General features: G+C 43.0%; 1 protein-coding gene across 2 annotated transcripts in view; it reads left to right on the forward strand.

Moving 5' to 3' along the window:
* Positions 1-18,867: 18,867 nt before the first annotated feature.
* The window catches only part of CCDC170 (coiled-coil domain containing 170), a gene marked incomplete at its 5' end in the record, with an annotated part of 68,352 nt that continues 59,868 nt past the window's right edge, over positions 18,868-27,351 (forward strand). For both annotated transcript variants that reach the window (XM_080941990.1, XM_080941991.1), the window contains one exon: positions 18,868-18,933. In XM_080941990.1, the coding sequence (XP_080798116.1) occupies positions 18,868-18,933 (66 nt within the window). The remainder of the gene's footprint in view (positions 18,934-27,351) is intronic.

A 27,351-nucleotide genomic window follows, 5' to 3' on the forward strand; every position in this document is an offset into this window, starting at 1 on the left:
TTTAAATCATGTTGCTGCGGTCCCTTAACCTTGTCACCCAAGCCGTAACCTCAGGGAATCTTGTGAAACTAGGGATCTTCTTTCTTGTCTATTTGGGCTACATCAAATCTCAATGCCAGGTTATATTAGGGAAGCTGTGAATAAGGAAAAAGGTACTAGCATTCTTGTATCCACTAACGGTCACCAGAATATTCCATGTTGATTTTTCCTGCCTTTGAGACCTACATACGGGGAACCTTTATGGCTGCGGACCCTTGGCCTACACTGAGTGGTCACAGCAGAGACTCCCGTTCAGTTTGGTCTCTTTGCTCTGCTTTTGCCTTTTGGGGATGTATCACATTTCCTTGCAGTTTCTTGACTATCATCTCACTCCTTTTTTAGACTTTTTACGACATAAACAAGGAAAATCGCTCATACTGAGGAGTCTTTTTAACAGGCTGATTAAAGTACTCACTCATTTCCGGGGACAGCCACAGCCTGTGCCTTTGGTGATATTAGCTCGGCTGGAATTCAGTACAAAATTTAGGCACAAGGGGGAGATCGGTTAGCACGGCAGAGCGAGTGGCCGGATTATGCACAGAGAGTTAGTGAGAAAAGCTAGCAAGACAGGATTTTCATGTTGACTGCAAGAATTTTTGTGTCTCAAACTTTAAAATGGCCGCAGTGGAGCAAGGCTTCTGCTGTGGTGATTAGACAAGTGTAACATAGAGGGGCATATACTCACCTATTTTGGGGCCTCATTCTGGCATAGATTTCTTGCAAAAATATATTACAACAATTTGTCATTAGGTAGACTGGGAAATAAAATTCAGGAAGGGGGAAAATGAGAATTCCTTAATGGTGCAAAAAAAGGAGGAGGAGAAGAAGAGGATGAGGAAATAAAGAAAAGCAAGAAAAAAAGCACATCATAGAAAAACTTTATGAAAATAACTTCTCATTCTGCCTGACTTTGCTTGAACGTTACACATGGCAAATTAAAGGGAATGAAGAAGACACTGAATTTCCCCTAATTTATTCATTGTGATGTAACACGTGATTTAAAAAATAAAACAACACAGTTGAATGGCCTTATCCTCTGGACTATCTTCATTAACACACACACACACCAATATGGGCTGTGGTAGCACACTCCTTTACTAATATGGATGGTGGCACACACCTTTAGCCCCAGAGCTTGGGAGGCAGAGACAAGTGGATCTCTGAGTTGGAAGTCAGCTTGGTCTACATAGCAAGTTTCAGGACAGAGGAAAACTGCCGTGAAAACCCCTTTAAAAAGACACCCATTGTGTGAGAGGGTCAGCAGGGAGCACTCAAATGGGACGGTTTATAACTCAGCTGGGGATCATCCATATTTTTAGTGTCCTCTAATTAAGATGAGGTGTTGGAGTTCAGGGCACTATTAATTAACAAGGCCCGTTCAAATGTGCAACAGTCTGAGTGTTCGATTGTGTTTGTTCATCGTGCCCTTTGCACATAAACACTAAACTCACTTTTATCTCTGTCTATAATTTTAGTATCTAATTGTGCTGTGTGTGTGTGTGTGTGTGTGTGTGTGTGTGTGTGGTTGTGGTGCTTGTTTGTTGAAACGTACCAAACAAGACAATACTGTTTACCCTTTGGAAGTTGGCACTGAATAAAAGAAACCCCACATCCTTTTCCTGCTTTGTGCTGTTTTTCTTTATGGAAAACTCTCGTGAGAAGATGTGATGATTGCTGATGTCCACTTGTCAGGATTTAGAGCCTTTAGGAAGTCTGGGGGCATTTGATTAGGTTAATTAGGGTGGGAAGAGCCGCCCACGTGTGGACTGTTTAGCACCTAATCACCTGTGGGTCCTGGGAGGAAGGAGCCGATAAATGACGCAGACTGAAGTCTCATGCAATAGCTTACTTTATTCAGAGCATCGGACAGTTTATACTCAGAGGGTTAAGAGGTGTCATGGGGTACCTGGGGAGCCCACTCAGCGGTTAAGACCACTGGCTGTTCTTCCAGAGGTCCTGAGTTCAATTCCCAGCAAGTACATGGTGGCTCACAGCCATCTGCAATGAGATCTGACGCCCTCTTCTGGCCTGCAGGTGTACATGCAGACAGGGCACTGAATTTACTTATTCATGTATGCATAAAATACTTGAATAATAAATCTTTGAGAAGAAAAGCGGTGTCACGTGAGTAAAGTATACAGTACAAGGACGTTCGAGGTGTATAAACACACAATAGTCAGCTGTAACGAATATGCTGAAGTAAACTCACTCCTATCTGCTTGCTGCACCTGGGGGAGGGGGTGAGAAAACACCATCCAGGAAAAGTTCTGGGTCTGTGAGGAAACTGAGGTCAAAGACGCTTGTCTCCCGCTTCTTCGAGATTTCTCACTCAGAAATCTCACCGGACTCCATTCTTGGACTCTTCCAACAGTGGACCATTCTCTAGGCAGGGGATCTCGGATGAGGGAAGAGAAGGAGGTAAGTGACCGTATGCATGCTTTGGGTGCCTGTGTCTTCTGACTTCCAGATGTGCCTCGATTAGTGGCTTCAGACTCCTTGTGCCTTGACCCGTCCACACCAGGATGAACTGTGATGGAACGGTGAACTGTTGTGCCTGTCTTCCCTAAGTTTCTCTCCGAATATTTTACCACAGCAACAGGGAAGTCAAATGACAGACACTCAGCCGGGACAGATTAGAAGGACCTGTAGTGATTTGGGAAGATTAGGAATTTGGGAAAATTAAAATGGTTCCTATAAAATGAATCATGAGTTCGGTATGGTTGTGAACATCTTTAATCTCAACACCACGGGGAGTGCGGGGGTGGGCAGAGAGGGAGGGGGAAGCCAGGTGGAGGCGGTGGGGGTGGGGGCAGGAGAGCGAGAATCAGAGGAGGTAGGGTGGGCAGAGAGGCCAAGAGAGGCAGAGTAAGGGGCAAATGGAGCTCTAGAAGTTCAAGGCCAGACTAATCTACAAAGCAAGTTTCTGGATAACCAGGGCTCTACGGTAAAAACCCTGTCTCAAACAAACAAACAAACAAAATACAAATTTAAAATAAGGGAAATCATGAGGGAATAACTAGAAAGACATTTCTCTTTCCATCCTTTAAGGTTTTTAGGCATGGGAAATAATGTTGTTTTTCCTCTATTTTACAAATGAGAGACCACTTGGAGGATAGAAAACTTGTTTTCAAGGTGACCTTTTAAATCAACACACCATAAATGTGGATTTGGAGTGCAGTGCTATGACTCTCAACACATAGACACGCAAACTGCACCGTTAACTTAGATGTAAAAATGTTCTTTTACCCCTAGGGCTGCTGTGCTCAGGCAGCCTGTCTTCCTGTCTTACTGTCCCACTGTCATTCTGGATCTCAGATCTGCTCTTACAAGTAGTCTCCTTTTGATTTGATTTTTTTTTTTTTTTTTTTTTTTTTTGAGTCAGGGTCTCATTTTTTAAGCCCCGGCTGGCCTAAAACTCTCGATGCAAACCAGGGTGGCTTTGAATTCATGATCTGTCCTTCTGCCAACTATCTCTCAAGCGCTGGGATTACAGACACAATGGCAGCATGCCCAGTGTGCTTTTGTCCTTTTGAGACTGTCACATAAATGGAACCTGACACTATAAGCCTTCTTCGGATGGCTTCTTTCACTCAGCATACAATCTTTTCGAGTCATCGATGGGTATCATGATTGACAAGGTCTGGGAGGGGTCATGAGGCTCTGGGAAGGAACTTCAGGCAGTCCTGTGTGTGGGGCTTGGGTGGTTCTGAGGTAGAAAGAGAAGGAATCAGGTGCTGTAACCTCTCTGGGAAATTCATTCATTTATTTTTTTTATGTTGTTGTCTGTTGAGCATCAAATAGGTGCTGGACACTGGTTTAGTGGATAAAGAATATAGTAATGAACCCTAAGTGCCATCCCTTGAACTGGAGGTATAGGTCAGTCTGAAAGGTGACTGTGTTCATGTGTGAGGCTCTGAGTTCGATATCTAGCACTGGGAAAAAGAAATTGTCTTCAAGAACCCTGAAGAGGAACAAACCTGCAAACCTTCCTAGGCTTAAATGCTAGGAGGGATGTGCCCTGGGCAGCAGGAAAGAGGCTTAGACAGAGTGGTCTGGGAGTGTCTTAGGGTTTTATTGCTGGGACGAGACACCATGACCAAGGCAACTCTTATAAAGGAAAACATCTAATTGGGGCTGGCTTACAGTTTCAGAGGTTCAGTCCATTATCATCATGGTGGGAAGCATGGCATAGTTTAGGCAGACATGATGCTGAAAGAGCCGAGAGTTCTACATTTTGATCTGTAGGCAGGAGAGGTTTGTCTGCTGGCAAGCAGCACGACAAGCCTGTCTCACACTGGTCAGACTTGAGAGCATATATATGAGACCTTAAAGCCCTGCTTCCACAGTGACACATTTCCTCTTACAAGACCATCTCTCCTAATAGTGTCACTTCCTATGGGCCAAGCATATTCAAACCACCACAGGGAGCAACAGAGTAAATCAAATTAGACCAAAGATTAGGAAAAAATATGTAAGTAAACTGCATAGCCATGTGGGGTCAGAAGGGATCCGGCCTGGGGAAGTGGTCTTTATGTTTCAGGAAGTTACACTGAGAGTCAGAGCTGGGGTACCAGTGGACCATGGGAGGCCTTGGGTACCTCTGAGAGGTCTTTAGAGTTTTCTCACTATCGGGTGACTTTGTGGAGAGGCACAAGAAGGTTAGATCTATGTTTAATATAGGTTACCTGGCCAGAGAACAATTTCTTAGAGAACTGTAAAGAACATGACTTAGAAAGGGGACAGAAGGGGTACTGAGGCAAAGGCAGTAATGCAACATTGGCCTAAAATGGGCAGAGCAAGGATACACACACACACACACACACACATTTTAAGGAAAAAAATGGAATTTGTTGCACAGGAGGTTATCCAGGTGAAAAATGTCAATAAATTCCAAAATGCAAACTGGTAGATTGTAGGGCCATTCTAAGTTATAAGAGCAGCTAAGTGTGCTCAGCTTGACTCTCCCTAATGATTGTTATAACTGTGACTTTAAACCCTGCTCCCAAGGGCCCCTGGGATTTCCTTACAATGTCAAGGGGGCCAGAAACAGAACTGAGATCCTCGAGCCCTGCTTCAACCAAGGCAGCAACAAGGTGGTGAGTTTTGTATGTTTGTCTCCCTATAAAAATACCACTAGGATACAATGTTGCAAAGTGTTACTGTTACACAACCAAACTCTTCCTGTGTGAACAGGTCTTAGTCACTCCCAATAGACAGAATCTACTGTGACTTCCTAGCAAACTGGGGAGAGGGCGATGAAGTTATTTACAAGTGTAGCTATATTTAGAATGTAATTATACTCATTATCGAAATGTTTCCGTTTGGCTTTTAGCAATGAGAGTGAATTCACAGTAATCTCCTTTTCTAAGTACATAACGTTCCTCCAAGAAAACTAAACATAGGTTCATTTACAGTAGTCCCCGTTATCCATGGAGCACACCCACCAAGACCTCCCTCCACATCCCACCCCAATGCCCCAGTGTTGCAGGCATTAAAAGCTGGTTAAGGGAGGCGTTGCCCTTGTCATTGTCTCCTCCCTAAAGAATTAATCCAGGTGGGCAGGTCAATGTCCTGGCCAAGAGACCACTCCGGTGAAGGTGGGTTCATTATTGCTATGCTAAAGAGACGGAAAGTGAATCTCAATATATTTTTCTTTCCCAGAATTTTTGGGTCCTCTGATCCCTTCTAACTCAGTCTGCTTTTCTGAATGAGTCAGAAAAGACATCAACAATATACTCACATATGAAATAAATAAATCTTAAAAAAAGAAAGAAAGAAAGAAAGAAAGAAAGAAAGAAAGAAAGAAAGAAAGAAAGAAAAGCATAATGTGGGTTTGTGCCAGAAGCTCCACACAGAGAAGGTAGTGGCTTCTCCCTCTGCTGCTGGACCCGGCTGGGCACATCGGTTCAGGTGAAGAGGGGAAGCCCCAGACAGGGAAGGCGAGAACCAATTCCACTGCTTCCGCTGCTGTCCAGCCTGTCCCCATTTCTGCTGCAGCCATGAGGCACCTGGCCAGGCTGAACCAAGCCAGCGGGAGGCTCTGCCTCAGGGTGCAAGAAGCTTCGGGAGAAGAAATTTCTTCCCAAATGTCGTTGTTAACAGCTCTTATGACAGAAGCTCTCAGACAGCGGAATGATTCTTGCACACCTCTACTCTTGAGCAGCACCCCCCCCATATATGTAAATACAGTTTTTAAAATTGTTTGAAGTCTGACAACCAGTACTTCCTATTGGCGTGGCTTGAGGGCTTGGGAAAACCTTATCTACGTATTTGGGGGTGTGGTCTTGCTTCTGCCTGGAGCTTCTGTAACCTATGGTGGCGTCTTCACCTTCGGAGGAGGGACTTGAGGCGTGGCTAATGCCACTTTGAGGAGGAGGGCGCAGTGCGGTGCTTACGGCAGCATGAAGGGGCCAGATCTCCCAGGAGACTAGGAAGCTCCTGCCATCCCTTAGGGTCCTCTGGGGCTTCACTTACCTCGACCGAGAACCATGGTATCCTTCACTGCCCGCCAATTGCCCCACAGCACAACTTTTCCTTTTCTTCTGTCTTTTTAAAAAATTTTATTTATGTACAGTGAGTACACACACGATCACTGTTCTCAGACACACCAGAAGAGGGCACTGGCTCCCATCACAGATGGTTGTGAGCCACCACCTGTGAATGAGTTGCTGGGAATTAAACTTAGGACCATCCCTCCAGCTCCCTTGGCTCTTTTCTAAGCATGTTTTGTTGAACACTTTGGGCATCCTCATGCTTTTTTCCTAAAGCCCATTTCTCCACATGTTAGCCATGTGGCTTTACCTCCCTGGCTGTGCACACCAGCTTAACCCAAACTGTATGACTCTCTTCTTTTCTATCTTCCTTCTTGGGGTTGCTAAGATTTATGCATGCCCCGCCCCCCTTTAACTGTAATAAAATTTTCCTTGAGCTTTCTTCTGAGTCTGTTCTTAATTTATTTTACTTTATTTTATTTTTTGTAATGGCTCTGAGAGCCCTCAAAGGAAACCCGGATTTCCCTGGTAACACAAGCAACCCCACTGGGACTCTAAAAACATTTCTGATAACAAGATGTTTAAAACCCATTCTAAATGCGCTATGTTACATAACTTGCCCATGATAAGGTTTAGTTTATAAATCTTATAAAGTTCGTGAAGCGCGGTAGACTAGAAGTTATTCGTATGAAGTCCGCTCATCTGGGATGTGTGCTCGGAAGCATCCGGCTTTGTAAAGACAAGAGAAAAGGCTCCGGAGGGATCAAGAACTTTGGGGAGGAGCGGCCAGCCACAGGGGATGTTTTTCTGGGCCATATACTTAGATCCCCAGGTTCACACCTAACTACTTTCAGTGAACAGAAAACCAGTCGGCTGCATTCTGGCTATGGTAGAAAAGATGAAACTATACATCCGGGGTCTGATTTATGTTTTTCGCCTTGGGGCAAGTTAAGCTGCCTTTGGTGTTTTGTGTCTGAGTACACATACTTATGTGCATAAGCGCTGAGTGTGTGCTTATGGGCGGTCCAATTGGTTGTCCTGAGGGTCCAGCTTATTTGTGAGGGAAGCTCTTCTCTGTTGTTGACAAGGTATAATATCTGCTTCCCTGGGAAGCCATTTTTCTAGCCTGTCATCAAACTATTACCGATAACATAACTATCAAAATGGCCGCAGAATGGGCAAAAAGAGCAAAAATCTCTTTCAACTCAGTGGTTTTACCGACAGAGCTAAATTGCCATGCCAGAGATTATGCTGGAGACTGAATTCGCTAGAGGGAACAATTTTTCCAGACTCTGAAAATACCTTGGAAAGTTTGAGAAATACAGGATCGGCTGGTTTGCCTCTTGACCTGGACATTCCAAAGTACTTGCAGGATTTATTACCACTCTGATTTGTACTGGGCCAGCCTCAGTTCACTTCTGCCTCTCAAAGAATTCTAAATGTTGCCTCCCATTTCTTCAAGTTCACCTTCCCTGTGGGAGAAGCTAGGTCCCAGTTCTTTGAGCTGGGCTCTTCTGCACCCAACTTAAAAAAAAAAAAAAAGTCTTTGTTTAAAAATATAAACAAAACAAATGGAGATGCAATCTACATACCTTTAATTGGGAGGCAGAGGCAGGTGGATCTCTTTGAGTTCAAGGCCAGCCTGGTCTACAAAGGTAGGACAGCCAAGGCTACACAGAGAAACCCTGTTTCTGAATGCAAAAACAAAACAAAAAACCCTCTTTGATCGCCTTTTTAAACAGCATAATTACTTTGAAGTATGCTGTTTCACTCTTTTTAGCAACTTTGCAGTAAGGGATTAGGGTTATTTTGCTTTCCAAATCTCTCAGTAATCTGAACTCAAGAGGGTAGTAATATTAATTATTTCCCATGCTCCTTTTTTAACCCATTGGCTTTCTGACCAATGTGTGTATTTATCAACAGGCTGATTTACCAAATGAAATAAAAGGAGTCAGTGCTCTGAATTCATTGCTTTGTCTCTGGGAGGAAACTTACAGAGCTATGTCAAGAAAGCCTGGGAAGGCTCAAGGGCTAGCTTAGTTTTAAAATGATCATCTGATTACCAAGCTTCCCGAATCTTGCTTCCTTCTCTTTCTTTTTTATAAGAGTTTTATTGACCAAGTAATTTCATGACTGGCAATGCAAATTTATAAATAGATTTAATTGAGATCAACCCATGAATCGTCAGAAGATAAGGATCTCTTACCAAAAAAATTAGACCAATAAGTTATTTGGATATTTCTGGGAGGATGAAGAGAGTCGCTTTATAGACACAGGCATGTGGCTAACCCACAGTTGCTTATAAAATCTGGTCTCATGTGAATTAGAAAAAATATCAAAGGGGTTTAGAATGCTTCTATGTAAACCTTGGCAGGAACCTAAACTCAGCGCAAGAAGCTCGGCAGGAAAGCAGTGGGAGGATTGGAGGTCCCCCTCCTGATTTGAAAAAGCAAGAACTGTTTCTTGTTCGAAAGTTGGCACAATTTTAAAAGCAATTCAGAACATGTCTAAAATGGGGTCAGGAAGATCCCACAGTCCCCTCAACTGCACTCAGAGCTGTGAGATTTTCCAAAATGATAAAGACATTTGAAAGGTCCAGAAATACTTGGGGGTTTCTGCTTAATTTAGAAATCACGCTTGCTTTTAAAACTTGATTTTAACCGAATGTTTGGTTGATTATCTTCATGTTTTGAAGAACTATTAACTTTCTTTCCTTTGAGAGCTCCACACTTTGCTGGCAAGAAGAATCCTGGGTGCGGGGGGATGGCTCAGTGGGTAAGGATGTTTGCACAGGTATGGTGACCCAGGCTTGGTCCTGGGAACTCACATAAAAGTGGAAGGAGAGAGCAGGCTTCAGAGAGTTGTTCTTCAACTTTAAATATGCATGCCATACCCTGAAATGATAGCACTATTACTAATAAACCAAACTTAGTAAGTTTTCATCATTGTCTTAGCGTAATCTTGACTAACTTCAAGAACATTGCTATAAGTCTGCTGCTAACCTCCTGTTTTTGGCAAATAGCCTCCAGTGACATTTTACAAATGGTCAAGAATCCTAGGGAAGGCAAGTTAGTGGACAAAGGAGTCACAACATTGTCCACTGGTCTCTACTGTGTGCACTATAGCAAGCATTCAACCACCCACTTGCATATGACACATGTACATAAAACAGAGCTCACATAGACGAGCTCATGGCATTGAAGAAATAATAATAATAATAATAATAATAATAATAATAAATAATAAATAATAATAATAATAAATAATAAAATCTAAAACATTAAAATTATCATTAGATAATTTTATAGATGCATATGCTGTATTTTGATCACGTTTTATCTCATTCTTTCGTTCTTTCTTTTTGTTGTTGTTTTGTTTTGAGACAGGGCTTCTCTGTGTAGCCCTGGCTGTTCTGGAATTCACTCTGTAGACCTGGTTGGCCTTGAACTCAGAGACAGACTGCCTTTGACTCCTGAGTGCTGGGATTAAAGGAGCGCACTGCCATTACCCCCCTCCCTAACCCTCTCCTATCCCTTCTTATCCCCTGGATTCCTTCTTCCTAATATGTTTTCCTCCTCTTATGAGTATATGAATGCATATTTGTACATATGTATATATATGCATGTTTGTGTGTATACATGTATGTATGCATGTTTGTATGTGTATATGTGTCATTTTTATGATCCACCGAGTTTCATTAAGGTTGTTTACATGAGCATGGGTGTGGTGTTACTGACTGGATCGCGGGCATTTTACCAGTAGCTCCACCCCTGAGGAAAAATGACCCTTTCAGCCCTCAGCATCTGTAACTGCTAATGGCTCCTCAGCCAGGGGTGAGGCCTGATGTACCGGTCCGCGGCAGAGACCAGCTGCCGGGGCTTTGCATGCCCAGATGTCAGCATTTCCCCGGGCTCCTCTCGTCATCTGACTCCTGCATTCTTTTGGCCCCCTCTTCCAGATGTTTCCTGAGATGCACGGAGGATGTGCCACAGCTGTCTAGTTTAGAGCTGAACACTCAACAGTCTCTCCTCTGCGGTGCCGTGGGAACCGCTGTCCACCGTAAAAAAGACGCTTCTTGGACCAAGGCTGAGAGTGGTGCTAACCTATGGTGTGGATCTGGGCACAGTTGTGCAGGTGGCACGGAGTTCCTAAATCCCTCTGGCTCTCGAAGCCTCTGTTTGCTGCTGTGTTGAGAGTAGAGCCTTTATCTTTCAAAGCAAAATGCCTACTTATTATTTTAGATGATAAACAAAGCTACCAAACGGACCAGGCATTACTGATTGAGGTCCCCAGCTTCCACTGTGGACCATGTGACCCACGTTGACCTTATATATTCCTTGAATACGACGAGATAGTTAATTAGGGTAAGGTCATCTTTTGGCTCAAGAGACACTATGCATTTAAAAGGCATTCTGCGTATCTCTGCTGTGGTTTAAGAAGAGGAGGCCTATAGGTTTGTGTTTTTAATTTAAAAAATTAGAAAAATTTAAATCACGTATTTTCTTGGGTGTATGTATGTATGTATGTGTGTGTATGTGTCTGTCTGTCTGTATGTATATATTATGTACTTATGTATAAATGTGCTGCCATGGAAGCATATAGAAGTCAAAGGACAACTATAGGAGTTGGTTGTCTCTTTCCCCTTTTGGAAGAAGGGCCTCTCTTGTTTCTGCTGCTTCGGGTACTCCAGGCTAGTTGGCCAACAAGCTTCCAGAAACTTTTCTTGTCTCTGCCTCTTCTCTATCAGGAAGAATGTTGGGATTATAGATCCATGTTCTTTGCTACTTCTTCCAAGTTTCTGCGTGATTGTGAGGACTGAGTGTGTGTCATCAGGTTTGTACGGCAGCAAATACTTTTAACTGTTAAGCCCAGGATGCTTGTGAGGCATGACCTCAGGTAGCCTTAGATTCCCTAAGTAACCATGGGTGGCCTCGAGCTTCATGAGTCCACATGTTACATGCATGTGTCTCCATGGTCAGCTTGATGTCAGCTCATAGCAGTGTGATGTTTACAGCCGGGCAGTGGTGGGTGGCACACACCGTTAATCCCATCACCTGGAGGCAGAGGTAGGTGTATCTTTGAGTTTGAGGACAGCCTGGTCTACAGAGAAAGTTCCAGGACAGACCGCTGCACCAAAAACCTCTCTCTCTCTCTCTCTCTCTGTGTGTGTGTATGTGTGTGTGTGTGTGAAAGTAAGATGTTTTCAACCCCTTTCTAATAATTATTTTCTCAAAGCAAAGAAGATGATTTAAAATTTTTTCCTGTGCATTTAGTTAAAATAGTTTAAGCAAACAATCTTCCAAAGTTGCTGGTCGAGTGGAATAAGAACAAATGCTTTGCTTTTCCAGGCCCTGTTGGGAGAGCTATCTGTTCTGTGTCATAAGACAGTAATGCTCTGGAGAGCTCTCTGTTCTGTGTCATAAGACAGTAATGCTCTGGAGAGATCTCTGTTCTGTGTTATAAGACAGCAATGCTATGGAGAGATCTCTGTTCTGCTGTAAGACAGCAGTGCTAACAGCCAACACTTACTGACTTTGTCCTGAATACCTGGTACTTTGCACATGTTAAGTGTCCCCAGTACCTCTATCCAGAACACAGATAACAAAATTGACTCAAGGACGTTAAGTTATCTTTCCAAAATCCTAAGACTGGGAAATAGCAATATCAGAATTAGAACTTGGACAGCCTGGCTCAAGAATTTGTCCTCTCTGGTAACCTGAGGCCCTCCAAGTCCAGGGATAAATTTAAGAACTTTCCATATACATATACATACACATACACATTACATATACATGAACATACATATCATATACATATACACACATATATATGTGTGTATATATATATATATATATATATATATATATATATATATATATTATGACGACTCTCTTGCAAAATAACTTCCCTGTTCTTCTCCCAATCTTGTTGACCTGGTATGACCTTGACCTCAGTTGGAAGTAAGTGTGTTCCATTTTCTCACAGAATTGGAATAGAGGAGAAAAATCATACAATTGTGATGACTGGTTTCTTAAAACCATGACCTTAAACCTCAGGTGTTCTTTCAATGCCACTGGGAAACCCCATTGTTTCCTTCTATGTGTTTCCTAAGTGCTGGTCATTTCCCTGTTGCCGAGAGGATATTTTTGTGTCTGAATATTTCCTATGCAGTGATTACCATGGGGTAGACCTTAATTTGATTCTGGTTGGAAAAATAAAGCTGGGTGTGGCAATCCTCACCTGGAATTTCCACTCTGAAGGGGGAGTATTACTGCAAGTCTGAGGGCTGCCTGGACTCTGTAGTGGGTTCCAGCAGGCCAGCCAAGGATACATCCTGAGAGCTTGTTTCAAAAGGGAAACAAAATAAATCAGTAAAAGGAAATGTATCTAGACATGGAAGTCCTTGAGTTTACACCAAGAAGCACCAAGGAGGCAGGAAGTCTGAACCAAGTTCTAGGAATGTTGAACACACAAGGTCATCTCTTCGAAGGGAGAGATGTATAACTTGCTTTCCTCCCAGAAAGCTAAGAGCGGATGTGACTAATAGTCTGGCGATCTTTCTGCTACCTGCATGGCTAGGCCACTTCAGCGTCCTGATTCTTATCATGACCTTGGTGACCTTGAGCCTGTTTCTATAGTTATGGGACCTGTTTGTGGATGATGTCACATGTACTTTACACGAGTTTCAAGAAGTCATGTCTTAAACTGTGTCTTACACATGGGATTGAGTTAATTATCACTATAAAACCCTTCCCCCTTAAATTGTGCTATGCTTAAATATGCCTAAAGTAAACTACTTGGGGTCAGACTCTCAACATTTGAACCAACATTGACTACTGAGTTTCCTTTTTGTCTCCCCAGATTGATACTCTTTTGGATACCCCCATCTCCCCCCACCATAGATCAGGGGTTATGGGTTGGAAGCATGGCCTATAGGCCAAATTCAACCTATAAACAGTTTGTGCCCGTCTGTGTGTTCTTGTGTGCACAGGTGGGCCAGGTGACAGCTGCTGGTGCCTTTATTTCTCATTGACCTAGACTTATCAATTAGGCTATACCGACTGGGCAGTGAACCCCTGAGATCTGCCTATCTCTGCCTCCCCAGAGCTGGGATTACAACTGAGTACCATATACCCATCTTTGTTTTATGTGGGTTCTGGCGATCAAACTCAAGTCTCCAAAGCTTGAAAAGCAAGCACTTTACCAACTTCAAAAAGTTTTATAATTTCTTAGATACTTTCCCGAACCATTTGCCCATGGCATTGGTCTCGTTTTGAAAACTTTATTTTATTTTTGCTTACGTACACGTGTGTGCATATGTGTGTATTTTCTCTGCCTTGTTTGAGAAAGGGTCTCCCTCCTCATTTGCTACTGTGCTATAAACTCCAAGCTAGCCATTCCAGAACTTTCTAAAGTGTTCTTCTGTCTCTAACTGGAGGGTTAAGTTACAGACATGGGCCATTGTATTCAGCTTTTTCATGAGTATTGGAGATCTAATCCTCAGGCAAATGCTTTTAATTGATGAACCATCTTTCCAGCTTTGATTTTGTTTTAAATCCACACCAAACAAGACAGTACAAATACATCTATTGTTATTGTGTTTTAAAGCAATGTTTGGTCTATTTAAAATTTATTGGGGGGGGAGTGGCTGCATCTTCCAGTATGTATGTATTTGTGTGTTTATGTATGTGTGTGTATGTATGTTTTTGTGTATTTGTGTGTGCATATATTTGGGGGGCTGTATCTTCAGTGTTATGTAATTGTAAATGTGTGTATGTATGTGTGTGCATGTGTGTGCATATGGATTTGGGGGGCTGCATCTTCAGTGTTATGTATTTGTGAGTGTGTGTATGTATGTATGTATATTGTATGTATGTATTTCAGGGTGGTTTATGTACGTGTGTGTGTGTGTGTGTGTGTGTGTGTATGTGTGTGTGTGTGTCTGTATGTGTGTGTGTACTTGGGGATTGCATCTACCTGTGTGTGCATGTGTGGGCAGAGGTAGGTGTTGAGTGTCTTATTCCATTCTATTTTTTTTGAGATGCAACCTTTTATAGAACCTGAAGCTTCCACTATTTGGCTAGGCTGCTGCCCATTGGGCCTTCTGAGATCTTCTGGGGGTGCTCCCAGAGCTTTGATTACAGATGTGTGTTGTTGTGCCCAGCTTTTCACTTGGGAACCGAACTCTGGTCCTCAAGCTTGAAAAGCAAGAATACTACCCACTGAGCCATTTTCCAGGCTCCCACCTTTTAACGTTATCCCACTGAACAGAGTATTCCAATATATGAGCTTGGAGAGGTACCAGCATAGGTCATAGCATTTTGGTTGGGGAAACATCTAAATTGAATGTGCTCTTCGAAATAATCCTTAGATCACTCAAGTGTCACAGGAGCAGTTTGAATGTCACATTTTTTAAAAAAAAACATAGATGAAAACCCCCAAAGTTATCACAGTAAAATGTTTCTTTAAAATTTGTTCTCATTCTATTTTATGTGTGTGAGTGTTTGACCTGCATTTGACTCTGCGCTGTGTCATGTGCATGCAAGTGCCCATGAAGGTAAAAAGAAGGAGGAGGAAGAGGAAGAGGAAGAAGAAGAAGAAGAAGAAGAAGAAGAAGAAGAAGAAGAAGAAGAAGAAGAAGAAGAAGAAGCAGAAGCAGAAGCAGAAGCAGCAGAAGAAAAGGGTATTAGGTATTAGATCCCCTGGGACTAGAGTTTCAGACAGTTGTGAGCTGCCACGTGGATGCTGAGATCTGAAGCCAGGTCCTCTAGAAGAGCAGCCAGAACTCTTAGCCATGGAGTCATCTCTCTGGGCTGAGAAGCATGAGCATTTGTAAAACACATGAAGAATCAAAAGTCACGATTTAGAACACAGGAAAAGATGTCAGAACTGACACAACTTTCCACCTTCCTCTCCAGGAGCTACTTCCAGGCTTAAAAAAAAAAAAATCTTGTCTCAGATAGCATGTTTACTTAACATGGATGTGGACATCCTGGGCTGTTTCATGACAGGGCTAACACCACTGGAGAATGAATTGTCTTTTCTGCTTTAAGTTGGATGCGCCCAAGACTTTCTGTTCCGCATCACAAAATATCTTTTGGTCTTCTCCTCTCCACACCTTAGGCTAAATTTGTTCCTAACTGAACTTCTTCTCTCCCTCCTTTGCTTTGTCTGCTTGTTTGTAGGTCCCTATGATCCCTGTGTCCTGTGAGCTCAGCTGGAGGTGACCGCACATGCCAGTCTTCTCTCTCCCCACCACACCTCTTCCTTTTATCTAGGCTCACCTCTCACCTTCCCTGTGCCAGGCTCCTCCCTTGACTTCCTGTGTCCAGCTCACTGTATCCCTGGTGCCTTCATGAAGTTTAGCATTTACTATGTTGCTCTTCCTAGACATAATACCTCTTGTGCCACCACACATTTCAGATTCAGCCTGAGTCCTAGTTAAGAGCAGTCCTGTTCTATAAAATTAGCTACGTGGTGCGTGCAAGGTCGCACAACTGTTAGCTCATGTTTCTGTTGTCATTGTAAAGAAAAAGACAAGTGTCCATGGGGGTATTAACGGCCAGAGTATATTGCTTACCCAGGGATTGCTCCCACCCATTGAGTTATGTGAGAAGGCCCAGTGGAGGTAGGCTTTCTTTGTTTTACTTCCCTGTTTGCTAAACCTGTCATCACAATGGAATGTTTCAAAGCCCAGCCCAAAGTGCTAAAACACCAAAGGCCCTGTGGTCTACAAAGTAGCCCCTTTCCAGATCTCTGAATCCACCAGCCTAGCTCCCTACACATCATTCCATTCTAGCATCAGATGTAGCCATCAAGAGTCATGAGGGGGTGAAGTGGGGTGGGGTGGGGGTGGTGAGAATGGGGGCATACTGGTGAGATGGCTCAGCAGTTAAGAGCACTGGCTGCTTTTCCAGAGATCACAAGTTCAATTCCCAGTACCCACATGGTGGCTCACAACCATCTATAGGGGGATCTGATGCCCTCTTCAAGCAGTAGAACACTCATATTAAATGAATTAATAATAATAATAATAATAATAATAATAATAATAATAATAATAAAAAGAGTCACTGGGTTCATGTTTTCACACCCAGGAAAGATCAAAGGTAAGGGTTTTCTGATTCATTACCATAAGAATACATGGTGTCTTCACATGGAGACTAAACTTTTCATAAGGAGTCTTGAGAACCCCTAAAAGCTGAAATCTGCTTTCATGGAAAAAAAAAAAATTCAAGGTTAACCAAAGCGACCAGAAACAGACTTTTAGCAAATGGAATTTTGCAGCAATAAACTAGGCTGCTGCTTCTAGATGTATCCAGCTTTCATCCGCTTTGAAGTTCCTCGGAAGGAGTCAGCTTGTTGAAAAGGAAGCAAATCCACGATGATTCTACTGTGAGGAAAACTTAACTGGGAGATATGTGTTCTGTGAATCCCACTGTGAACTGGAGATTCCACAAAGCATAGTTTTCCCCCGAGAAAATTTACAAATTAATGTAGCTTCAAATGAAAGTACTGACATGAGTTTACATTGGATATATGACTGAATACATACATATATATATATATATTAGATATATATAAGACACATATTGGATATATATAGGATATATGATATATACATATATCGGACACATAGAATATATAGGATATATAGGACATATAGAATATGTATACACTGGATATATAGGATATATACATTGGATATATAAGATATACAGGATATATATTAGATATATAGGATATATGAGATATATAGGACATATATACATTGGATATATATAAGATATATATAGGAAACATATATATTGGATATATAGGATATATTGGATATATAAGAGATATATAGGATATATACACATTGAATATATAAGAGATATATAAGATATATATATATATATATATATATATAATATACATTGCTATAGCGCTACAACCCACTGTAAAGTATCACATGGTACCCCATGGATATGCATGGCTCTCATGTGTCAATTAAGACCGTACAGCTGGTTTTTGCAGAGCTAGTCTCAGTGTTTAAATTATGGAGCCCACCTACGTCTCCAACAGCAGCGGGCTGATAAAGAATGTGTGGCACACACACAGCGGGATTTGTTCTTCAGTTATAATGAAAAAGGCAGGAAAATGGGCGCAACCGAAGACAGGTACAAGTGAATTAAGCCAGCTCCAGAAGGACACATTTTCTCTCACTTGTAATTGCTAGATTGTGTGTGTGTGTGTGTGTGTGTGTGTGTGAATCATGTATATATGTGTGATATAGGAATAGAAGAAACTGTCTATAGGGCGAAAAAAACCTCATGGGAGACAGAAAGATACTGGTGGGGGAAACTAGGAGAGAAATTATGCTTAGCATCCAACATATACTTGTACAACAGCCTCAAAAAGTTAAAAAAAAAAAAAAAAAAAAAACACAGTCAAGGCCGCGCAACCCCAAGAGACAGCAATAGAGGCTTCTAGAATGGCTGGATGGACTCTTAAGAAAAGCAGCCTCAGCCCTGATTTCCTGTGAGTTTCGAGCAGTCCACGCGTCCCCGGGGCTTTTAAGCGACGTGGCTGTGGGGTCCACTTTTAGTTTCTCTCACTAAGGCAAGCTCCTCCGCCAAACTTGGTTCTTCCGGTCTGGGATGTTTTCACTCCTCCACATGGCGGCTGCGTGTGTCCTTGGCTTTTGTTTTTATCCCATTGTGACCGTTTGCTTATTTGGAAAACGGATTATTCTAATATTCACTTCCAAATCTCGGGGAGGGGGGGGGGGGACACATGAAACTGCTGGTCAAAGGCCACCTACCAGGATGTCGAAAGAAGCCACGGGGCTACCAGCCACATCTGTGCTTCTAGGCAGAGTTGTTGAGAAGGCAAGATGAGAAAAAGAATGTTCACTTGCCAGGACAGGCCACATGCTTTAAAAGATCCGGGTACAAAGTGTGTGCACCACTCTTGTGCAAAGCAAGCAAGCAAATTAAAAGCTAAGATAGGATGGACTTGTGGCTCAGTTGTTTGAGTACTTGCTTAAAATGAGGCCCTGGGTTCAGTTTCCAGCACCGTCTAAAACCTGCTGTTTGTGATAGTGTGCGTGCACCCTTCCCCCTTAAGAGCAACCTTTCTCCCTAAGTGTCCTTGGTAGCTAGTAGGACTTGTCCCTAAGTGATAATTGCCTTGTAGCCTGCGGGTCTCAGAGGAGGCTTTGGCCACTGGCTAGTGCAGGCAACAGGCGCCGCCTCCAATTCTGTTTACTTGTTGCCCCAGGAGACGCACCCGGGCTCGGTGCGCTACAGCGCTCCTGCGTTGGATCCCAGCAGCATCTCCAGGCCCAGCCATCATGAGCCACAGCCGTTCTGTGGGCTCCGGGAGTCCGGAATGCTCCCGCCACGCCTCGCCGCCAGAGGTAGAGTTCCCGTAGCTGCTGCTTGGGAGGGGCGCCAGCATCTTGGGTTTGCGCGGTGTTCTGGGTCGGACCGGAACAGCTCAGTTGAGGCAGTGGTCTGAAGTGGCAGGTCCTAAGGTGGTTCCACGCGCCCTCTCTAACCACTCACTGAAACTGGCTGAATTCCACGGATTAGCCTTTCCTGCGGTTCCTCCTCCGCCCTATCCCCAGGGAACAAAGGGATTGCTTCACTGAACCAAATTTTTCGATTTAGAGCAGTATCTTTCTAACTTAGAGGTGGTAGTGTTAGTGCTGTCCCCAAATAGTTAAGTTTTCTCATTTCTCCTACACCATATTTGGCACTGGGGAACATACAGGTGTCACACAGAAGTAGGAAAGTTCTGAACTCTCTCTCTCTCTCTCTCTCTCTCTCTCTCTGTGTGTGTGTGTGTGTGTGTGTGTACATACATACTGCCTCTTTAACCTGGGAAGGGTCCTCAGAGCATACCCACCATATATCCTCTTGACAAAATTAGACTTAAAACACAGGTTGGATTCTCCAGCATTGGATGAAAATTCAGTTTTCCAGCACACTTGACTATCCTCCCCCCTCCCCCACTTTTAGGTTTCTCTGCTTTTTCACATACTGGTAGGAAACCAGTAAGATAGGCAAATAAATCTAGTTTTATTCCCTGATAACTTTACATTTGGTATTATATTTTATCCTAATACTGTGAATTAATATGGTTGGATTATATATAAGTATGTGATTGTCATTTGTCTATCTTTAGTGAAGCCCATTCAAAGTAAACCACAGACCCTGCCTCCAAATATATTCTTGAAATAATAGGGGAATTCACCTTATAATCATATTATCTGATGTACATTATCTGCTAAATTTTGGCAGTTATCCCAAATATAAGATACCCCCCCCACCCACATTGTGTTTAGTGTCTCTATATTTGAACTAACTCCCCTGCTTTCTGGGTATGTGACTCCCCATGAGCTGATTATTGGTAGGAGATTATGTAGGAGATATTGTATCTTGGTACATTGCTTCAGGAGCTGGTTAATATTAGCATGCTCATTAATGGTGATGCCCCCAATATTGGGGACTGTACCTACTGGATAGGTCCACTGTACACTTCCCCTCAGTGGTAAGTAAACCATTATAGGGCTGAAAAAAAAGATGGCTCAGTAGTTTAGAGCATTTGCTGGCCTTATGCTAACATGATGACTCACATGTTACCCTAGTTCCAGTAGCTTCGTCACTGCTTTTAACCTCTGTGGCATCAGGCATACACATGGTACACACACACACACACACACACACACACACACACACACACACCTGCTGTGGTGGTTTGAATAGGAATGCCCTCCCCCACCCCGTGACTCACATATTTGAAGCTTGACCCATAGAGAGTTGCTGGAATAGGTGTGGCCTTGTTGGCGAAAGAGTGTCACTGTGGGGTCAGGCTTTGAGGTCTCCTATGCTCAAGCTATGCCCACTGTGGCTCACAGTCTCCTTTTTGCTGCCTGCTGATCCAGATGTAGAACTTTCAGTTCCTTCTCTAACACCATGTCTGCCAGTGTGCCGCCCTCCTTGGTGATAATGGATTAAACTTCTGAAGGAAAATATCCAGTGAAATATTTTCCTTTGTAAGAGTTGCCTTGGTCATGATATCTCTTCAAGGCAAAAGAAACTCTAACTAAGACATCTTGCAAAAACATTCCTATACGTAGGATATTTGTTTAATTAAATAATCATAATAATTGTGGAATTATTTTTTTAGGCTAAGCCTCTATCTACATAAAGGACAATTCCTGCCATGTTTGATATTTGAGCTGGCTTGGAAGAAACGTTTTACTGAGAGGGACAGAAACAGAAAAGCTAGCATCATAATTTGTGTTTAAAGAACCATTTCATCTGAGGTGATCTTAGGTAGATAATGAGGATGTTTCTAGTTATACAGTTGGGTTGCTCCATTGATGAAAGACACAAAAAAGGCATAACTGTCGTCTGCAAGTTTTATTCTTTTCCTCCTATGCTGTGCTGAAAAATGGATTAAAATACAAAGCATGCTTTGTAGGCACCTCTCTGATGACGTAGATAGATACCCAGGGTCTCGAGACACCAGGTTAGGAATCAAAGCAGGGCTTAAGCAAGCCTGATTATGCTACTTTTCCCAGAATATTTGAACTTAAATGTTCTCATCAGAAATATGGCATATTAGTTACCTTAGTTGCTGTGGTAAAACATCATGACCCAAAATGGCTTATAGAAGGAAGAGTTTACTTGGGCTTTTGGTTCTGGAGGGAGAGTCCATATTGTAGGGGAAGTATCATAGCAGGCAACTGGAGCCAGAAGTGGAGAGATCACATCTTTAACCACACATAGAAAGCAGAAAGAGCAAACTGCAAGGGAGGCCAGGCTATAATTCTCGAAGCCTGCTCCAGTTTCTCCCATCGAGGTTCTACTTCCTAAAGGTTCCGTAGCCTTGCCAAACAGGAGACCAGGTGTCTGATAGGATACTAATTAAAATTAACCACCAGTGCTCCTACCGTCCTGTCCCCAGTATTTCAACTAGCACCTCTGCCGCCACGTAAACAATCGGTTTTTTTGAGGATCCAGGATTGAGATCCCGCACCTTCGACCCAGGATCTCCTCAGTGTCACGTCAGGAGGCAGATTTCACCATAAGATTTGCTTAGTTGAATTTACCAAGGTCAAGTCATCGGAAGAGCTTCACAAGGTTAGAAAATGTGAGAGCCGTGAGCGGTGGTAGGAATGAAGCTTCTCAGGTAGGGAGGAGCACATGCTTTGGAAACTAGAGCTCCTTGTCTGATCAGTTTTCACCTTTCACCTTGAAATCCCAGGCTTCGCCTTAACCCCCTGAGGCATCTCACTGGCTCCAGAAAAAACTTCCGCATACTTCAGGTAGGGTCTCGTAGATCAATGAGTCAAAAGCTTTTAGCAGGAGAAGTTTGAAAGGGCTAAAAGTCAAACTCAGTTATGTTATTGTGAGAACAAAAACGTACAAAGTGGTAGGAGGCATGGGGAGGAACTGGAAAGGAGATGGATTCCATGGAAAGAGTTGGGAATATATATGCACATATATATTCCCAAAGAAAAACAAAGCCCCAAACAGTAATTCAAGGCTTTCTTTACTCATGTGGGTTGCTGCTGGTCTTGACGGGGTGCTCCTTTCTGATCTCTACTGTTGTGTCGCTTTATTTTATCATTATTATTATTTTGCATTTTACTGGATATTTTATGTATTTACATTTCAAATGTTATCCCTTTTCCTGATTTCCCCCTCTCCCATCCCCCTCCCCTGCTTGTTGTATCGCTTTAAAGTTTTATTACTGTTTTGCAGCATCTCTGAGAGACTTACTTAGATTTTTTCCCCTTTGCTTAAAGCAGGCTGTGTGTGTGTGTGTGTGTGCGCGCGCGCGCGCGCGCGCGCGCGTGCGTGCGGGCATGCGCACATACCATCAAACCCAAAACAATACAAAACCAACCTCCCCCTAAACAAAACAAACCAAGACCCGTGAAACCAGAACGAGGTCCACTGAGCAGAAACATTGTACCAGTCTAAGTTCTTCGTTTGGATAACTGTGCTTCAGTTGTTCAAGTTGTTCACTGCGGAGGCTGGGGGAGGTGACTTCCATTAGAAAGTCTTTGTTATGGTATTGCAACTTTTCAGCTACAGTAAGTAATTTTAGGATAAAATACCCAAAGGGTACCTCTTGGTACCTATTCTCTGACCGCCTGGCTTAAGAATGTCGTGGGAGGACACTTCTTTACTTAGTGTTAGCAAATATAATGTGGAGGCCCTCCCAACAGCACTAATGGCATCTTGGTTTGTACTTCAATTAAGTGGATGAATTTATAGGGACTTGTTTCTGTGTTCAAGGACAATTTAACATTTTTTTTAATTGCACAAGGGAGTAACCTGGCCACACAAGGTTTTGTTCATTTACGACATGTTCATTTGCTCAAGGCTTTGTTCCTTCTTTGTTTTGCTTCTAGTTTATTTTCCCCTTTGAAAATGAGTGCGTTGGTGGCTTAGATTGAAGGACAGAGAAGTTTAAAGGCCCTGCTGAAGTGAACTCCTCACTCTGTTCCTGATATGCCATCCCAGCTAGTGGCTATAGCTTCAGGAGCAATCTCTCTCTCTCTCTCTCTCTCTCTCTCTCTCTCTCCATATATATATATGTATATATATATGCATATATATGTGTGTATGTGTGTGTGTATGTATAATCATTTATGGCACTATCAAATGGAATAAGTAAATATCCAAATGAATATCTCCTTGGGAGGATATTAGTTTCATAAGAGAAACATTTGGAATTATGTTTCTGAGTGACCCAACTGAATGCTCCCTCATAGCTTTCTTCTCAAACCTTCCCCATGGATATTCATTTTCAGAAATGAGGCTTTTGGTAGAGGAAGGTCAGCACGTTGTAACCTCAGTGACATAGTGTGGGGGGGGGGTTTAACACGGGAGGGTAATTAGCATCTTCCTAGATGTCTCTTTGACTTGGGGTCAAAGATGCAGATAGTAGGACATCTGAAAAGTAAGTTTTGATGTTGAAAGCAAATGTCTGGATGAGCAAAAGTGACATTTCAGGAGGAAGTGGGAACCATGAGGCTTCTGCTAGTGAGTGGTTGGACTAGTCAGTCACAGGGCAAGTCTCAGGCACTCTGTTACATTCCACAAGCACAGGGTCCCTTTGTGCTACCACCGTAGGGTCTGGTTTAGAGTCCCCCTCTCATAAACGTTGTATTCGGGTATGAGAAAAAGGGTCATTAAATACTAAGCAATACAGAACATCATCTCAAGGCTTTGAGAAGAAAATCACACAGGATCATAAGTTGGAGATCATAGGGTGCGGGGGCAAGACCCACTTGGCTGGCGTAAGAAGGGGAGGCTCTAGGTAGAAAGCAATGGGCTGAGTCTTGAGTAATCTGGAAGAAGTGTTCCTAGAAACATCAGGCTTGCTGATGGGACAGAGACAGATGTATTTATTTGAGAGTGGTTTGAGCCAGACATTCTGAATTTTGAAGAGTCTGTCAAAAACCAAAACCAACCAACCAAACAAACAAACACAATTGTTTTCAGATGTGTGGCTTTTGGCTCACAAGAGTTGACATATTGTAACAGCATCGGTTCCAAGGGCAAGAGATGTTGCTTAACAATAACAAAAGCAAAAATGGTTTGTTAGTTGATGTTTATCAGTTGGTGGATGTGCAACCTCTCTCTGTGACTGACAGGCCCATGGAGGTGCCATGGTCTCAGTTACTCCCAGTCTCCCAGTGTATCCCATTCCTGGTGATATGAAAGACAAAGGCAGGCTGGGGGAAGGCTAGTTAACAACCACGTGCCATGTGTCCACTGTTGCTCTGAGGGACCATTCCTGAGATAATTGATGAATAATTCTGCAGTCTTGATAAATGTCTTGAATTCAGCAATTACATGAAAAATGAATGTTCTTAGGACGTGTATGCTGAAGGGCTTGGGGGTAACTGGCCATAGTGTGTGCAAATTACTTAAAAGAGAGTCAGCAATGAGACTAAGTAATTCACACACAAAGAGGCAAATTAAATTCAGTCAAATGTTCTCACAATTGTTGATTGAGTCTGAAAGATTCTTGGGTTCGCTGGATTACTCTTGTAAGTTTTCTTTGTATTTAAGTTAAGGCCAAAAATCAAAACCAAAAGAGCCATCAGCCATATGTGCCAGTAACCAAATGAAGTGACAGAGTAGAAAATACTATTTCTGGCAATTGAGTTTCTAGTTCAGTTAAGTAAAATAATTAGTAATAACCGAGGCTATTATGTATAATAACTAATATACAGGGAGATGACAAGCATGGTAAACATCAATGCATTACAGATCCAAAGGGATAAACATGGTAAAGCAAATCCAATGATGGGGGGCTTTCACAGACTGGGGCGTGGGGGTGGGTAAAGGGAAGAGACCCCAGTTCTGTCTTTGTCATGTGAGAACACAGGGGTAGGGTCCTGTGGAGACCTGGGAGCGAGCGCTCACCAAGAACAACCTTGGTCTCTGGTTCCCCAGCCTTCCGAGTTGTGAACAGTAAATGTATTTTATTTAAGTCGTTCCAGGCTCTGGTATTTTGTTAGAGTAAGTCTGGGATGACTCACAGACTGCTTTCCCTGAAGTTAGAATCCTTATTCATGTACTCTGGTCTTCCACTCAGCAGATCTGATTCAGGGTGAAGGCCTCTGGTGAAGTGGACAGTGTCTTTAACTGCAGAATCATTTCTCATGTGATCTCATATCATGTCTACATATATATATATTCATAGTATCAATATCAATATATATAAAGTAAAACTGGGTCTCAGAGAAGTTATTTCCTCCTAGGAATAGATTCCTGGCACTCTGACTTGTAGGGCTGTATGCAATGGCTTCTCTGACCCCTTTTCCTCACCTAACTTTCTTTAGCTGGTGAGCAGGTGACAGATTGAGTTCATGGCAAGAGCTTAAAGTGCAGGGAGAATAGACCCAGACTGTACGTCACTTAGAGATGACGTCATCTAGATGGGGAAATTGAAACTTTTGGTTACAACTCTATTACCAGGAGACATTAGTTGGAGTTAGAAATATATCTCTTTCCCTATGCAAGAACACTCTTTTGTGTTCTCTTTCTCCTTCAGGCCAATTTCTGGTGGTAAAGATGATCAAGAATATGTTGGCATGGTGCTGAGGTTTAGGGAACCAACACCAAGCTGGACCCTCTTTATGACATCCTGACCGCAACTCTTGACCTCCTCTTGACCCCAGTAGGCATCAGTGTGAGTTGAAGTCTTGGTTCTCCTCTGGCTTCTGAGGGTTCAGCCTGCAACCCAGTCCATTCAGTGGTCCTTTGAGTCTTATCTAATTCACTCTATTAGTTTTTCTTGGGAAGATGGGGATCCAGGCGACACTTTCCACCTGGTTAGCTGTCAACAGGGCTTTCTGCTACCTAAGTGGAGGGAGTGTTCCCAATATACTCTTATGAGTCTGGACAGAGACTCTTAATGCCTCCTGTGGAGCGAGATCCAATTTAAATGCAAACACACCGCCATGTGTTGAAAACAGGCCCCGAAGCCAATTAACTTTCCTGTGACTTACTTCAGTCCAGTTGAGAAATTATCTTATTAATATGGACTGAATTTTCCTTAGCTTTCTCAAACTTCATATTCTGTTAAAATATACACTTCTAAATCGGCCAGATCCAACCTGCAAATTTCTGAACTTGCAGAAAAAAAAATTCATCTTTTAGACAGTAGCTGGAAAGAGATTAATGAGCTAAAATTACATTAATTCCCTGCCCTTAACATTATATATAGGATGCCAGCTGTTACGACACCAGCCAGATTAGTAGATAGTGGGGGGGGGGGGTTGGCTCTAAATTCAATTTATAAAAATAGATTATTTTAAACCTTTGGAAAGACAGATATAAGATTTTAATATAACAGTTAAGAACACGGGCTTTGGAGTCCAGCGATCTTGGTTTGCATTCTGGATAGATCATTCATTCATTCATTCATTCATCTATTCATTCATTCCACACACATCTGCTGATAGCTTGTCCCTGGAAAACTAGTGTTGAACAAAACAGACATTCTCCTGCCTGTCTGTCAGGGGAAATGGATACTGGGTGAACAGTCATTCAGATGAGTGATGGCCACAGTGGTCCTGATGCGTAGGACAAAAGTACTGCGTGAAGGATTAACAGGAGAACTTAATTTATTCTGAAGGGCCAGAGAAAGCTGCCTTAATGGTCAAAGGGCCAAGATGGCCGGAGGGAGGTAATGCTGAGGGAGGGAAGGAGCAGGCTCCTTGGCCTCTTAGAGCCTGGATTCCTCCTCCTCCTCCTCCTCCTTCTTCTCCTCCTCCTCCTCTTCTTCTTCCTCCATTTCCTCCTCCTCCATCCTCCTCCTCCCCTCCTCCTCCTCTTCTTTCTCCCTCCTCTCTCCTCCCTCTACTTCCTCTCCTCCTCCTCCTCCTTCTTCTCCTCCTTCTCCTCCTCCTTCTCCTCCTCCTACTTCTTCTTCCTTCTCCTTCCTCCTCCTCCTCCTCCTTCTTCTTTCTCCCTCCTCCCTCCACTTCCTCCTCCTCCTCCTCCTCCTCCTTCTTTGCTCTCTGTATTTACATTTGAAATGTTATCTCCTTCTCTCACCCCTCTCCCATCCTCCTCCCCCTCCACTTGTCTCCATGAATGTGCACTTGCTCCTAATCCCCCTCTCCACCCCTTTGCCTTGGCATTCCCCTACATTGGAAAACCACGCTCTCCCTGGACCAAAGGCCTCTTCCCACACTGATGCCAGACACTGCTATCTTCAGCTACATATGCAACCGGAGCCATGGCCTCTCCACGTGTGCTCAATGGTTGGTGTTTTCGTCCCTGGGAGCTGTGGA

This window comes from Micromys minutus (assembly GCF_963924665.1).
Source record: "Micromys minutus genome assembly, chromosome: 30".
In the NCBI taxonomy this organism is placed as follows: Eukaryota; Metazoa; Chordata; class Mammalia; order Rodentia; family Muridae; genus Micromys; species Micromys minutus.